At 53.6% G+C, this 12520-nt stretch overlaps 1 protein-coding gene across 1 annotated transcript; it reads right to left on the bottom strand.

The window, feature by feature from the left end:
• Nucleotides 1-524: 524 nt before the first annotated feature.
• On the bottom strand, nt 525-11031 carry Mapk8ip2 (mitogen-activated protein kinase 8 interacting protein 2). Its single transcript, XM_021183315.2, has 12 exons — nt 10587-11031; nt 9598-9703; nt 8068-8346; nt 7855-7951; nt 6492-7739; nt 6060-6135; nt 5788-5960; nt 5585-5694; nt 4540-4647; nt 4308-4378; nt 3576-3674; nt 525-3397 (listed from the first exon to the last, which is right to left on the bottom strand). The coding sequence occupies exons 1-12, from the start codon at nt 10649-10651 to the stop codon at nt 3325-3327; spliced, it is 2505 nt and encodes an 834-aa protein (XP_021038974.1). The 5' UTR covers nt 10652-11031; the 3' UTR covers nt 525-3324.
• Between the last annotated feature and the right edge of the window lie 1489 nt (nt 11032-12520).

The raw sequence follows: 12520 nt of genomic DNA, 5'->3' as shown, positions 1-12520 counted from the left end.
TTTGGTTGGTTGGTTGGTTTTTGTTTTTGTTTTGTACAAAGGTCAGGGAGGAAACTCAAGCAATTTGATCCAAGTCAAGAAGGTGGGGACCATAGACAGATTGAAGGATGTCAAGATGGAGGTGAGGGTGGCAAGAGGAATCAGGTTTATCCTTAGCCGTGAGGTTCGGGTAACTGAGAAGAAAAAAAAAAAGGTAAAACACAGAAAGAAGACAATTGGATATAGTGGGGCTGGGGGTGGGGGGAATAGTCTCTTATAAATTCAATCTTTAGTTCAAAGTGTGTGTGGTATCCCCGGAGCAGACACAGGGTCCTCTACAAGTAAGTGATCCTTCTCAGCACTAGCCCAGTGAGCAACTGTTTGGCTCTATGGGAGCTATTGTGCTGTCAACTGGAGCAGGGAGTTAGTGGGCAACACAACACATCTGTCCTCGTGGTCGGTGCTGTGGGAGGTGGTCTTGGTGTGGACTGGGTATTTTCGGGCTCTTGGCATCTGATGTGAGAGACCGAGATAAGCAACACACCTTATAAGCCAGGTTAGTTTTATTCAAAGCAAAGCGATAGTACAGGTCAAATATGCTGTCAAGAGTGACCGAGGGCCACATGAGTGAAGAAGACACTACGCTCGAGGGCTCGAGGTTGTTGCCTGGAGACTTCTATTACGGAGACTAAAGGAAGGAGGAGATGCTATTGGCATAGTTTGGGTGGTTCTCTATTTTGGAAGGCAGGCTTGGAATACAGAAACCCTCTGTCCAGTGCACAGTTCCCCTCCCATAATGCATCTTGCTTTAATCGTCTGCATGCCCAACTATGCATAGGTCTTAAATGGTAGATAGGGAAGTCTCCCTAAAAGTTCATCTACAGAATATTTTGCCTTAATGCACATGCACCCCAATCCAGTTCACACCAAACCAGTCTCCTCATCCTGATACTAGACATAACTGTACTATGACAGAATAGGATCTTAAGTTTAGTAATCCTTAAGGGAAGGAGAAGCTGATCTGACTTTCCAGAGTGGACTACCTGTGCATCTCAGGGTAGGTGGGGGGTCCTGGTTTACCAATAGGATGCTGGGTACATGGAGAGGGGTGCATGTGCATAGTGCATGCAGGCAAGGATGTCAGGCTGCCAAGTGCATCATTAGAAAAGGGGTGTAGCCTAGACCAAGTGGAGTCCCAGTTTACTAAACTATTCCCTATGCTTGCCTGCTTTGAAGCCAGTAAGGAAGAACCCAGGACAGGACAAGGCTTGTGGGGCAACCAGAGAGGTAGGAGGAAAGCAGCAAGGAAAGGCCACCAAGCATGTCCCACAGCTGTCCTAATTGCCAGACAGGAGGAAAAAATGCTAACCATATGAAAAAAAACAAAAACAAAACAAAAACAAAACAAAAGAGACATAGAGGGTCAAGGGAGGAAGACTGGGCCCTGGGAGGGAAACAGGACAGAAAGGATAAGGAACTGGAGGTGAGGTGGAATGGTCTCTGCTGCAAAGCTGCGCAGGTCTGGAGGCCACGACTCCATCATCCAGCACAGGGGAACAGGTTTCATACCGCCCCCAAGTGGCTCTCTGTCTCACTACAGCATCACTAAGTAGCAGAAAAAGATATTTACAGGTTTTCCTGGACACATGGGATGTTCCCCGGCACATGAGCTAAAAATTGACAATTCCACAGCAACTGGTCTTCGTCCCTGATATTCACATACACTGTGAATATTTTTTTTTGTTTGTTGGCACACTGAAGTAACCTTTAAGTAAAGATGACTTTTATAGTTACTACTCTTTTTTCAGGGGGAGGGGACGAGGGACAGGATCACATCATATAGCCTAGGTTGGCCTTAAGTTCACAGTCATCCTGTCTCAGCATTCAGTGTTCTTGGATGTTAAGTATGTGCTACCATGCCAGGCTATGACAAGGGCTTTTTTTTTTTTTTTTTTTTTTTAATGTAGCAAACTGTCGAAACATCCCTTTGTACACTGTGTCGCTCACAACCACCACCCCTTCTCTTTCTGTAGTTCTGCTTAAGGTCAGGGACCACCTACTGTCATAAGGATCATTCCCCTGAGGTTGGAGTCACTCAGGGGTCCCAGGAGAGAATCTTGGTGAGGATCTAAAGTCACCTTTTTGTTGTTGTTGTTTAACAAGACAAAACAAACCCAAAAAACGGTCAATTTTCTTACTGTGTAAGACTTTTAAAAAATACTAATTTTTGAGACCCACAAACATTGTTTCTCAAGTTGTTTGTGGCACACACATCACCACCACCACCACCACCTCCACCAAGATCTGAGCCACGCCTCTCCCCATACTCCAAATGGGAAAGACACAGGGTCTGTGGCCAGTGCCTTCTTTCCTGGGCTATCTCTGCAGAAACTCAAGTGTGTTTGCAATAAATGTCTGTGAGGGCCACACCACCTTTAGCATGGCTCTTCTAGCACAGCATGCAGTGATCCACCCTCAACAGGACTTCAGAAAGCACTGAAGACTCCTCCCATAACCCCCTCACCCTGGGTCCTCCCTTTCCATTACCACAGGCAGTACCTGAGACCTGGAGCCCACTTGGGCACCACCTTAAAAACAGCCAGGGTCACACCAAGCAGAGTTTATTGATGCCGTGGGGGCGGGGCCCACGTACACAGCAGGTGGCAGCACGCAGGGCAGATACTCACTCGCTGGACTGAAGGGGTGTTAGCGGCAAAAGCAGATGACCTGTGGGGAGCACCCTTTGGGGGTGCCCTCCTCCTAGCAGCATTGGGGGCTTTGGGTGAGCATCAAGAACCACCTAGTTACCCTAAGGTTCTCTTAGAAACCCCTCTCCCCCTCCTTCCCGAGCTCTTTGTGAGTTTGGGGGCTAGGATCCCTTCCTGTGATCAAAGGTGGGATGATCCCTTGAGATTCACTATAAAAATTAAAATTCATTTATAAATCACAAGAGAAGGGCAGGAGGGAACCACTGGAGGGAACCTGACTTCATCGGTTACCTTGAGCCTACTCCCCTCCCTCAAAGTTCTGCCTCCCAAAGAGAGAGCAAAGAGCAAGGTCTACAGGCACAGAGAGGGGGCGAGAGACAGAGGAAAGGCCGTCGGGGGGAACGGGACAAATGAGGACAGGAGAGGAAAAGATGCATCGGAAGAAAAATATGGCTGCTGAGGCTCCTCTCCCCAAACAGCTCCCAAAAGCCATGACCTGGGGATAAAGGAGAAAAGTTCCCAGCCCAGAGACTCCCACAACGTAAGGTTCCAAATGTCCCCGATCCAGTCCTTGCTCAAGCCACAGTGGCCTTGAGATACTCAGAGCTGTGTAGACGGGAGCTGAGGGAGGTGGCTGCTACTCCAGGTAGATATCCTCTGTAGGGCAGGCAAACGCCAGGTGCTCCTGGTAGTACTCCAGGAAGGCCCGGCTGCAAAGAGGAGATGGCAGTGCTTAGCCCGGGCTCTTCCCAGCTGTGCACTTGAGTAGCAACTACGTCCACACAGCACCCTTTCTAGCAACCGGTAGCCAGGCCCCGCCCTTTCGTGCGCCTGAGCCTTTCCGAGCCCTGTATCCTCCCTGGGCTCCTGCTCCATCTTCCTACTCACCCCACGCTCCGCGCCACTGGTCTCATAGACTCCTGGGACACAAAGACGTGGCAGGCAAAGCGGCTTAGCAGCGGGTGTTTGGTGATGAAGCCAAAATAGCTGTGGGGACATTGACAAAGTGGGTGTCAGAGCGCTGACCTAGCCTTGGGCACCCCATTAATACTAATACTAACTGTTGTCCAGATGAGCACCTTGAGACTCCAGATCCTACTCCACCCTCAAACTGCGGCCAATCAGATCCACTGCCCCGTACCTAACAGGTGTTATGTGTAAGTATTATTAAGGCCCCATCTAAAGCACTTATATTAATTCACACATTTCATAATAGCCCTCTGAGGTGGATGTATCGATGGAGACTAAGCATAGAGAGCATTAGTGTCTTGCCGAAGGGCACAGTCTGTGGCAGCTAAGGGAGGCAGTCCCTTAATACCTAACACCATGTATCCCTAACCGTATCCAGGCGCGGCGCAGATACTCCTCAGCCTCTGCCTACTTCATAGTAAAGCAAAGTAACCATGCACCCATCACAGCTTTCCTTAGGACTGGTAGTAGAACTGGGGTGGATTCTAATGCATCTCTGTAGGACTGCAGCTGGACCAGCAGCTAGCCTGACTGGCACGGATTGGGCACCGAATCGGTATGGGTGGAGCCCTAAGGGTGGGCAGGGATTGGAACAGGCGGGCCCCCTCGGCGGCATTTGAAGGCATGCAGGGGGACCAGGTAAGTGCTTACCAGCTGTTTCGGGGATGACAGCCACAGAATGAGATGTTCTTCATCTGGAAGAAATGGCTGCAGCGCTGGAACTGGAAGTGAGCCATCCCAGATTGGCTAGGGAAAGCCTGTGGCCGCCCCTATGCCACGCCTCCTTGATGCCTCTGCCCCACAGTTTTCCCTGGCTTGAACCACCCCCACACTCCCACCGCCTCCAGGCCTCCCTCTGGTTCCCAGTCTGTCACGCTCCCACCTCAGGTCCTCCTCCACTGAGACTCAGCTTGACCCCCCGCAGAGAGATCTCAAGGTCACAAGAGGCAGGAGGGCGCAGGTGGACTGTTAGTTTCCGGGCTGTGGCAATCTGAGGGAGAAGTCAGAGAAGAAGGTGGGGGAGGGGGCCATGAGGAACCCATCATGGGTTCTCTCTCTCTCTCTCTCTCTCTCTCTCTGCCTCTGTTCATTTTTAGATTGTCTTCGTACTCTTGGCACCTATAAGGCCCCAGGGACAATTCTGGAAGACAGAAGGATGACCTTGGGCACGTTTGCTCTCGGAACAAGCCAGTCATCACTTTGCACCCTGCACCTAGCTCGCCTCCCTTCTGTTCCGACCAGGCAGCTTTGCTTGGTCCAGGTGCCAAGAACTCGTCCTGCCCACACTTCCAGCCACCTCACTCACTGAGTGATCCCCATAACCTGGCCGGAGCTCTTTGATCTAGATCTGCTCTGTCCTGCTACCCAGGGCTCATCGGGCTCAGTTTCTGCCAGTCAGATCAGCAGGTACTGATAACTGTCCACTGAGTGGACAAGGGATTTCCTGGGAAGAGGACATGAGCGTTGACTTTAATTTCAGACAGAAGGATGGTGGCTTAAGGGAGGAGGAATCGGCAGAGAGGAGAGAGCTTTACTTAAACTGACCAATAGACCCAAAGAGACAGCTGCTTCACTCTGCTCTGGGTCTTTCTTTCTTTCTTTTTCTTTTTTTTTTTTTTGGTTTTCGAGACAGGGTTTCTCTGTATAGCCCTGGCTGTCCTGGAACTCACTCTGTAGACCAGGCTGGCCTCGAACTCAGAAATCCGCCTGCCTCTGCCTCCCGAGTGCTGGGATTAAAGGCGTGTGCCACCAACGCCTGGCTCTCTCTGGATCTTTCTGATTGGGCTTCTGAATCAGGTCTGAGAGCCAGCCCTATATATAACATCTCCCTTCAAGGCTTGGAGCCACGGGAGCTGTGACACCCTGTGAGACTGGAGTGACATTCAGCTGGGCCTCCAGCCTGTGCCTGCCACCATCTCCACACTGACCTTTTGCATGGCTGCACACAGGATACCATTGCCCTGGTGACACGGTACCTCCACGGAGCCCAAGAACTGCACATCGAAGCGATCCACCCAGCACGGGCTCCGCTTGCTCCCTGCGGGAGGTAGGGACAGGAAGTCACATAGTCCAAGGGTGATATAGGGGGAAGTCTGTGGTGGCAAGCTACCTCTTATAGGTGGGACCTTACCCAGCAGGTCCTTGGCAGGACCAGGTACCGCATGGGCATAGAAGGCAGGGAACACTCCACGCTCGCCGGTGCGCATGTTGAAGCCACGAAACCAAAAGTCATCCTCTTCTGCCTCCACCAGCACGGGGTCATCCACATCTAGTTCTAGCTCATCCGGGTGTCGAGGGATGAACCTGAGGTCAGGTGAGAGGGTTGATTGAAACCATGCTGGCCGAGACAGGTCACTTACAGGAGTGTCCTAAGGGTCATCTTGGCCAAGAGAGTGAATGTACCTGAAGACAGCCCGGTGCGTTTGCTCTCTCTCCTCCCCATTCACCACACAGGAAAAAAGACCAAAGGACTCAGTGCCTGAGAGACAGACAAGAGAGACGGAGATGCAGAGAGTAAGGAATACCATGGAGAAAGAAAAGGACTGAAGGCTCTGGCCGTGGGCTAGAGCCAAATCCCCTCCTTGCAACTTGGGCATCCTAAGTCAAGGAAGAAAGGAAGAACAACCCACTAGAAGCTGACTCCCTGCCACTCGGAGATAAACACTGCCCATTGTTCTAGGGGGAAAAAAAAGAATGGTCCAGCCTTGACCATCTCTAAAATTTAACCCCCCCCCCTGCACACACACACACACTTTGGGGGACCAGATAGGGCCTGAGGCCAGGATGGCACTTCTTCCTCTGGGGTCACCCCACGTCTCCCCACTCCCCACTCACTGGAGGATCGAGATGTGCTGTTGACAAAGACATTGAGGAACTTCTTGGAGAAGGTGAGGTCGGGACTGTCAGGAGAAGCATCCTCTGGCACCTGGTCGCTGCCTAGTAACGTAGCTCCCGCCTCTTCCTCACTGGCCTCGCAACTGCTGTCCTCTTCACTGTCGTTGCCCAGGCCTGCGCAGCGCCGCAGGCTCACCAGCTCTAGCTGCGTGTGCTCATCCACCACTAGTGTGTATTTAACTGCGTCGTATACCAGCGAGGCATCCAGCGGCGCAGTAGAGCCTGTAGTCCTGGAGCCAGGGGGAACCACGCTGTCCTCCGCATCCTCCTCATCCTCCTCGTCCTCTTCCTCATCCTCCTCCTCCTCCTCCTCCTCCGAGCAGGCAGCAGAGCAGGAGCGGCCAGGACGGGCAGTGCGTCCCGGTGTGGCCCAAAGCGGGGTGATGGTATCCCGTGTTGGGTTACTAAGGAAAAGGCATGGCCCAGGCTGCGCCGGACCAAGCCGAGGTGCGGCAGGCGCCGGCGGAGGTGGCCCGCAAAGAGTGTCCATGTCCACCAACTCCACGTGGGGCCCTGATACTGCCTCAGGGTCTTGGCAGTCCTGGGGTACCGAGTTGGCCTGTGACGCAGCCTCTTCTGGCAGGCGTGGGGCAGGAGATAAGCACTGGCCAGGGCAACGAATGGGCGAGGAGCCCTCAGAGATCATGCGGCTCACCAGGTTGCTGAGCAGCCAGGGCGAGTCAGCATCCTCGCTCAGGTCAGGCTCAGACTCAGAGCCCGACTCATATTCGCTGTTGGTGTCATCCTGGCCCACAGGCAGGAAGGCAGGGCGGCGGGGAGGTTCATGTAGTGGCTCGGGCTCCGGCTCAGGCTCCGAGGCTGGGGAAGAAGCCTCCTCGATGGAGTTGGTGAGATGTGATGAGCGGCCACTGCTGCTGCCACCGTCGCTGCTAAGTTCCAGCTCTGTCTCCGAAATGGACGAGATCATGCGCCCTAGGCGAGCGCCGCCTGCATCCTCAGAGTCCGAGCCTGGTGATGAGAGCTCCTGACTGCTTCGCCGACCCTCGTGGCCTCCACTAGAGTGGCTTCTCAAGTCGGCCTCAATTCCAGGATCCGAGGAAGGGGAGGCCCCACCTGATGATGCTGGTGGCTCTGGGGGCTGGTTCCCTTCACAGTCACAACCAGGGTGTGCAAGGGACTGTACTTCATGGCGCTCCTCTTCTGCTGGCAGGAGAGGGGCTGGTAGCTCTGCAGAGCAGGGAGTTGGGTTACTGCCTCCAGAAAGCAGGCCTCCTTCAAGCAAGCAGCAATTCCTCCCTTCCCTCCCTCTTCCACTGGGCTCCTAACAGCCTCCAGGCCTCACCTTTAAGGGGCTCCTGGGCTGGCGAACGCAGCACAGTCTCCTGCCAGGAGGATGGGGGTGCAGAGGTAAAGCCTCCGTTGTTGTTATTCAGAGAGTCCTAGGTAGGATGACAAATCAGTATAGCTGAGGACCACTCCATCAACAGAGAGAAGGAAGAACCTGCTACAGAGGCTCCAAACTCAACTGGAGTATTATATGTCTCAGGAAGCTCACCTGTGCTCCAAGTGTAGTCAGATGGAGAGTGGTGGGTCGGAGCTTGTGGGACTCCTCTAGGGAAGGAGAGGGAATAAGGGACTCTCCAGCAAGTGCCTGTGAACCAGGCCCTCCCCCTGCTTTGCCCTGCCTGTCTCCATCTTCCTCCTCTTCCTCCTCTTCCTCATCTTCCTCATCTTCCTCCTCCTCATTGTCATCGATCATCTCAAACTCCTGGAAATCATCTTGGAAGGAACAGATAGGGTGTGGCTGCTCCGAGCGACCCAGAGAGAGACTGTCCTGCAGGAAGGAGGGGACAAGACAGGGCTGGGCCAGAGTACAGCAATCACCTGGAGTCCCTGGCACTAGAAGAGGAGGAAGCAGGAAACTCAAGAGTTCCTTCCAGTTCACTGTACCCCATCATCAGAGCGAGGTTTGTTTGATTAAAAACAAAGACAAAAACAAAAACAAATAAACAAAAAAGCTGCTTAAGACACAGGTTGATCACTGCACTTCTGGGAAGGGCCCAAATTTTGGAGACGTTCTCAGAGTAACCCCAACTAACCTCCCAGTTTTATTCACCCCCAAACCCCATCATGTGTACACCGCCAGCCTGCTGCCTTTGTAGCATTTTATCAGTTCACAGCTCCTGGCTTACACACCAAACTGTAAGACCACCAGAACAGGGCCGCATCCACACTGCACTGGCTGACTCCCATGGGAACATCATCAATAAGATGTAACAGAAGAATGCATCAACATGGAGCGCCTTCACTCTGGTGATTCACCAAGTCTGTACCAACCCCAGGGTCTCTGGCATAGCCAGTCCTTCTGCCAGCAATTCCTCTCTTCCACACCCTCCTACCTAAACCCATCTGCCTGGTTCCTGCTAACCTCGGGTTCTATGACTTAAAATTTCCTCTGGGAAGTCTTCCTGGTTCCCTCCGTCTGGATTGGATTCCCTTCCCCATCATCACACTCTGTGTCCAGTTGGAACCGGGCCACTGGCATACTGGTGATCACTATCTCTCACTTGTATTCACCTTCCCGCCCCCCTCCCTCCCTCCCCCCTAAACTGAGAGTTGGTGGGGTGGGGCTGCTATCTGGCTCTGCTCAATGCCTGTAAAGCACCCCCCCCTCCCGCCGCCCTTGACACACGGCATTTCCTCAAAACGAGCAGAAATGGAAACATATAGACAGAAGGGCTGAAAGGGAGATGAGCTAGACAGGCCACAGAGGTTGAGTTTTGGGAGAAAATGGAGGGTTTAGAGCTTTCGTGGGGAGTGATCTGAAGACAGGAGCACCCAGGCAAAGGTGCACACCTCCTCTTGTGGCACTATGCTGGGTAGATCTGCCAAATAAGAGCCTCTGAAGGGCCTTCGGCGTGTTAGGAAAGAAGACCAGCACCAAGGGGCTATCAGCAAGAGCAGAGGATTTTTTTGCACGGCAGCTGAACTCAAGACTCCCTAAACCCACAAGCATGCTAGGGAGGCTGAGCCTGTGTGAACCTCCTCCTTACTCAGACCCTACACACCCAGCCCCTTTCCCCACCTTCTCACAGTGGTCCGAGTCGTAGCTAAGGCCCAGGCCACAGTCGTCCGTGATCTCAGACAGGTCTTCATCATCAAATTCTTCCAGGCTTATGTCCTGGGGAGGCCTGAAGAGGATGCCAGGGTCAGAGGACCACCTGACCTAGGCTCCTGGCCTGAGAGCTGATCCTGAGGACATTGGTGGGAAAGGTCCAGCTCCTAGGGTCCCCAGCTCCCAGGCTAAAGCCTTGTCGTTTTTTGACCCCAGGCACTGCTCTCCCCTGGGTCCCCTCCTCCACCACAGAGAATGAGCCCAGAGGAGGCACCCCTCCACAAACCCCTCCCACTCCTTTTCAGCTCAGCTCCCAGCCCCTGTGGGTCACAGCTTCAGCCTCAGGGGAGACACCTTGAACCAACAGGGGGAGGGGGGGGCTGCGACAACAAGAGAGGGAGGGGTCCAGCTGTTCCCCATCCACTCCTACAGAAACAGGCCTACATCCAAAGATCCAGCCCCCTCCAATCCCAACTTCCCCATCTCACCCCCAGAGCTTCAAGCTTGATTTCACTCTCTGCCGTCCTGGGGGGGGAGGGGGTTGGGAGGGAAGAGGGCTAAGGGCAAGGCCCTAGCCTTTATGGAAGGAGGCATAACAAGGCCAAAAGGACACTGGCAGGAACAGACTAGGTGCTGAACACCCTGCCTAAAATCCCTCAAAGGGTCAATCGAGAGACCGCACCCTTGCTAGGTCATCGGTCCTGGCTGGGTGCGGTTCGGTATCCCAACAAGAAAAGTGAATGTGTATCTCTGTGTGTGGGTGGGTAAGGGGGGGGTGCCATTGGGTTTGCGCGACAAGGAGCAAACACCGAGGGACCCAGAGCCCAGGGTGGGGGATGGGAGCATCAGTCAGAGGCCTGCAAACCAAGGAGGCGCCCTGGCCTGGGTAGTTGAAGTCGATGGGGTGGAGTGGCAGGCCGAAGAGACCTACGGGAAGATGAGACCCGCCGAATGCGTACCTGCAGCCGGGAGGCGACAGCGAGTGAAAGGTGGAGAGAGAAAACATCTCCGCGCGATCCGCCATCTTCCCTGGAACCGCCGGCCGGCAGCGAGGGGGAGGGGTGAGGAGCACCGCGCGCCCTTGGTGCTCAGGCTCGCGGCCTCTGTCTCCCCACTCACCTCGTGACACGCCCTGCGACACCCGTCGGCGACACACCTCAGCGCCCTGCCAGGACACCGCGGCAGTAAGCCGCGCCGCAGGGGTAAGGGGAGGGAGTGGCGCAGGGCGGGGCCTGAGGTGGGGGCGGAGGAATGGGGGTCGAGCCGAGAGGGGATGCGGGATGCGAGGTGGTGGTGGTAGCGGTGGTGGTGAGATTCTGGTCGGGAGAGCTGGCGGGCGGCTTGCGTGGTCCTAGCGAGGAATAGGCGAGAAGGGATAGGTGGAAGCAGAGACACGCTGGTAGACCAAAGGTTTCTGCAAGAGCCAAGAGAGATGCGGGGGAAATGGGTGCGGTAGACCCAGGAGCCAGGACCAACGCGACCCGGGAATGCGAGCCTCTGGTTACAGCGGTGTGCAGTGCTCCTGGGAGATGGACGGCTCGTGGAGGGGTGATGGGCGAGGACTTAGGAACAGCGTTCATGCCCCGGCAAATTCGAAAAGCAGAGTTGGTCAGGAACCCACCAGACCTCCTAACCCACCAGACCTCCTAATCCACCAGACCTCCTAACCCACCCAGACCTCCTAACCCGCGCTAGACCTACTAACCCGCTAGACCTCCTAACGGGTGGCCGAGGGAGCTGTCCACCCGAGGGTGCTGATCAGAGCTTGTCGGAGCTGTTCTCCACTGGGTGCTGATGAGGTCAAAAGAAACTTCTCCTTAAGATTTGCTGACTCCAGCTAGAGAGGTCATTATCCTGCTAATGGAACAGGGACAGTGACTCTGTCTCAAAGGATGTGAAGAGGTCTGGAATCAGAGTCCAGCATTCAGAGGCCAACATTGAACTTTCTCTGTGTGGTACAGACTTGAAGATCCTGGGCAGAGATAGCGGTGGGCACTAGAAGTTGAGGCTATGTTCATCAACTGAGCAGCTGTTTCTTGGGGCCACCTATGCTCTCGGCTCTGTTTTGAGTATGGAAAAACCTCCAAGTTGAGGCATAGGCTTACTAAGAAGTTCTGTGTAGAGAGACGGGGCAGAAATGGAGCCAATTGTGAAGTGAGACAGAAGATCAAAGTGGTGATGGACAAGCTAGAGAAGAAGGGGTAGGGAGCCTCACACTGGAATTAAGTTTTGAAGGAAGAAAGAGACACTAGAGTGTTAAGGCTGGAAATCACAGAGCAGAAGGGACTCAGATAGTCAGGTGAGACACCCTGCTCAACCAGTTTCTTAATTTCTGAATGGCCAACAAGTGTGACTTCTCCGTGAAGTCTCCCGGCTTTCTCGGGATTCACTGGAATTGTACAACCCTGAACTCATCTCAGACTATAACCCCACACAAGCCTCCCTCTTATCAAATGATCACACCCAGATTCCAAAAGCATAGACAACCCCGGGAGGGGTTACCTCCCACTTCTCCTGTGGGGTTTCTCTTTGGCTCCAAGAGCACAGATTCTCCAGACTTAAGATCTAAGAGTGGTTACCCACCTTCATTTAGCCACCAACGTTCCGAACATGAGGCAATTATTCAATGCACCAGAGCTCAGTTTTTCCATCTGAATAAAGGTCCTGTGACACACATAAACCCTGGGCACAGTGATTTATTAACAGTCACTTAATATCTATCCTTCTAAATGCACAGTTGGGCACAGTGGCTCCCGTCTTTAATCCTGGCATGCAGAAAGCAGAAGCAAGTGGTTCTCTGTAAGCTTAGACTACATAGTGAGTTCAAGGCCAGCCAGGGCTGCAGAGTGAACACACACACACACACACACACACACACACACACACACACACA

Source organism: Mus caroli, chromosome 15, assembly GCF_900094665.2.
Source record: "Mus caroli chromosome 15, CAROLI_EIJ_v1.1, whole genome shotgun sequence".
NCBI lineage: Eukaryota > Metazoa > Chordata > Mammalia > Rodentia > Muridae > Mus > Mus caroli.
This window is presented reverse-complemented; position numbering and strand designations above follow the sequence as displayed.

Coding starts and splice junctions, on each gene's coding strand:
- Mapk8ip2 (XM_021183315.2), bottom strand. CDS start 10,651: ATGGCGGATCGCGCGGAGATGTTTTCTCTCTCCACCTTTCACTCGCTG. Junction 6,136..6,491: donor CAGCACATCTCGATCCTCCA/GTGAGTGGGGAG, acceptor TCTGTCTCTCAG/GCACTGAGTCCTTTGGTCTT. Junction 4,648..5,584: donor TGTGTGCAGCCATGCAAAAG/GTCAGTGTGGAG, acceptor CTTCTCCCTCAG/ATTGCCACAGCCCGGAAACT.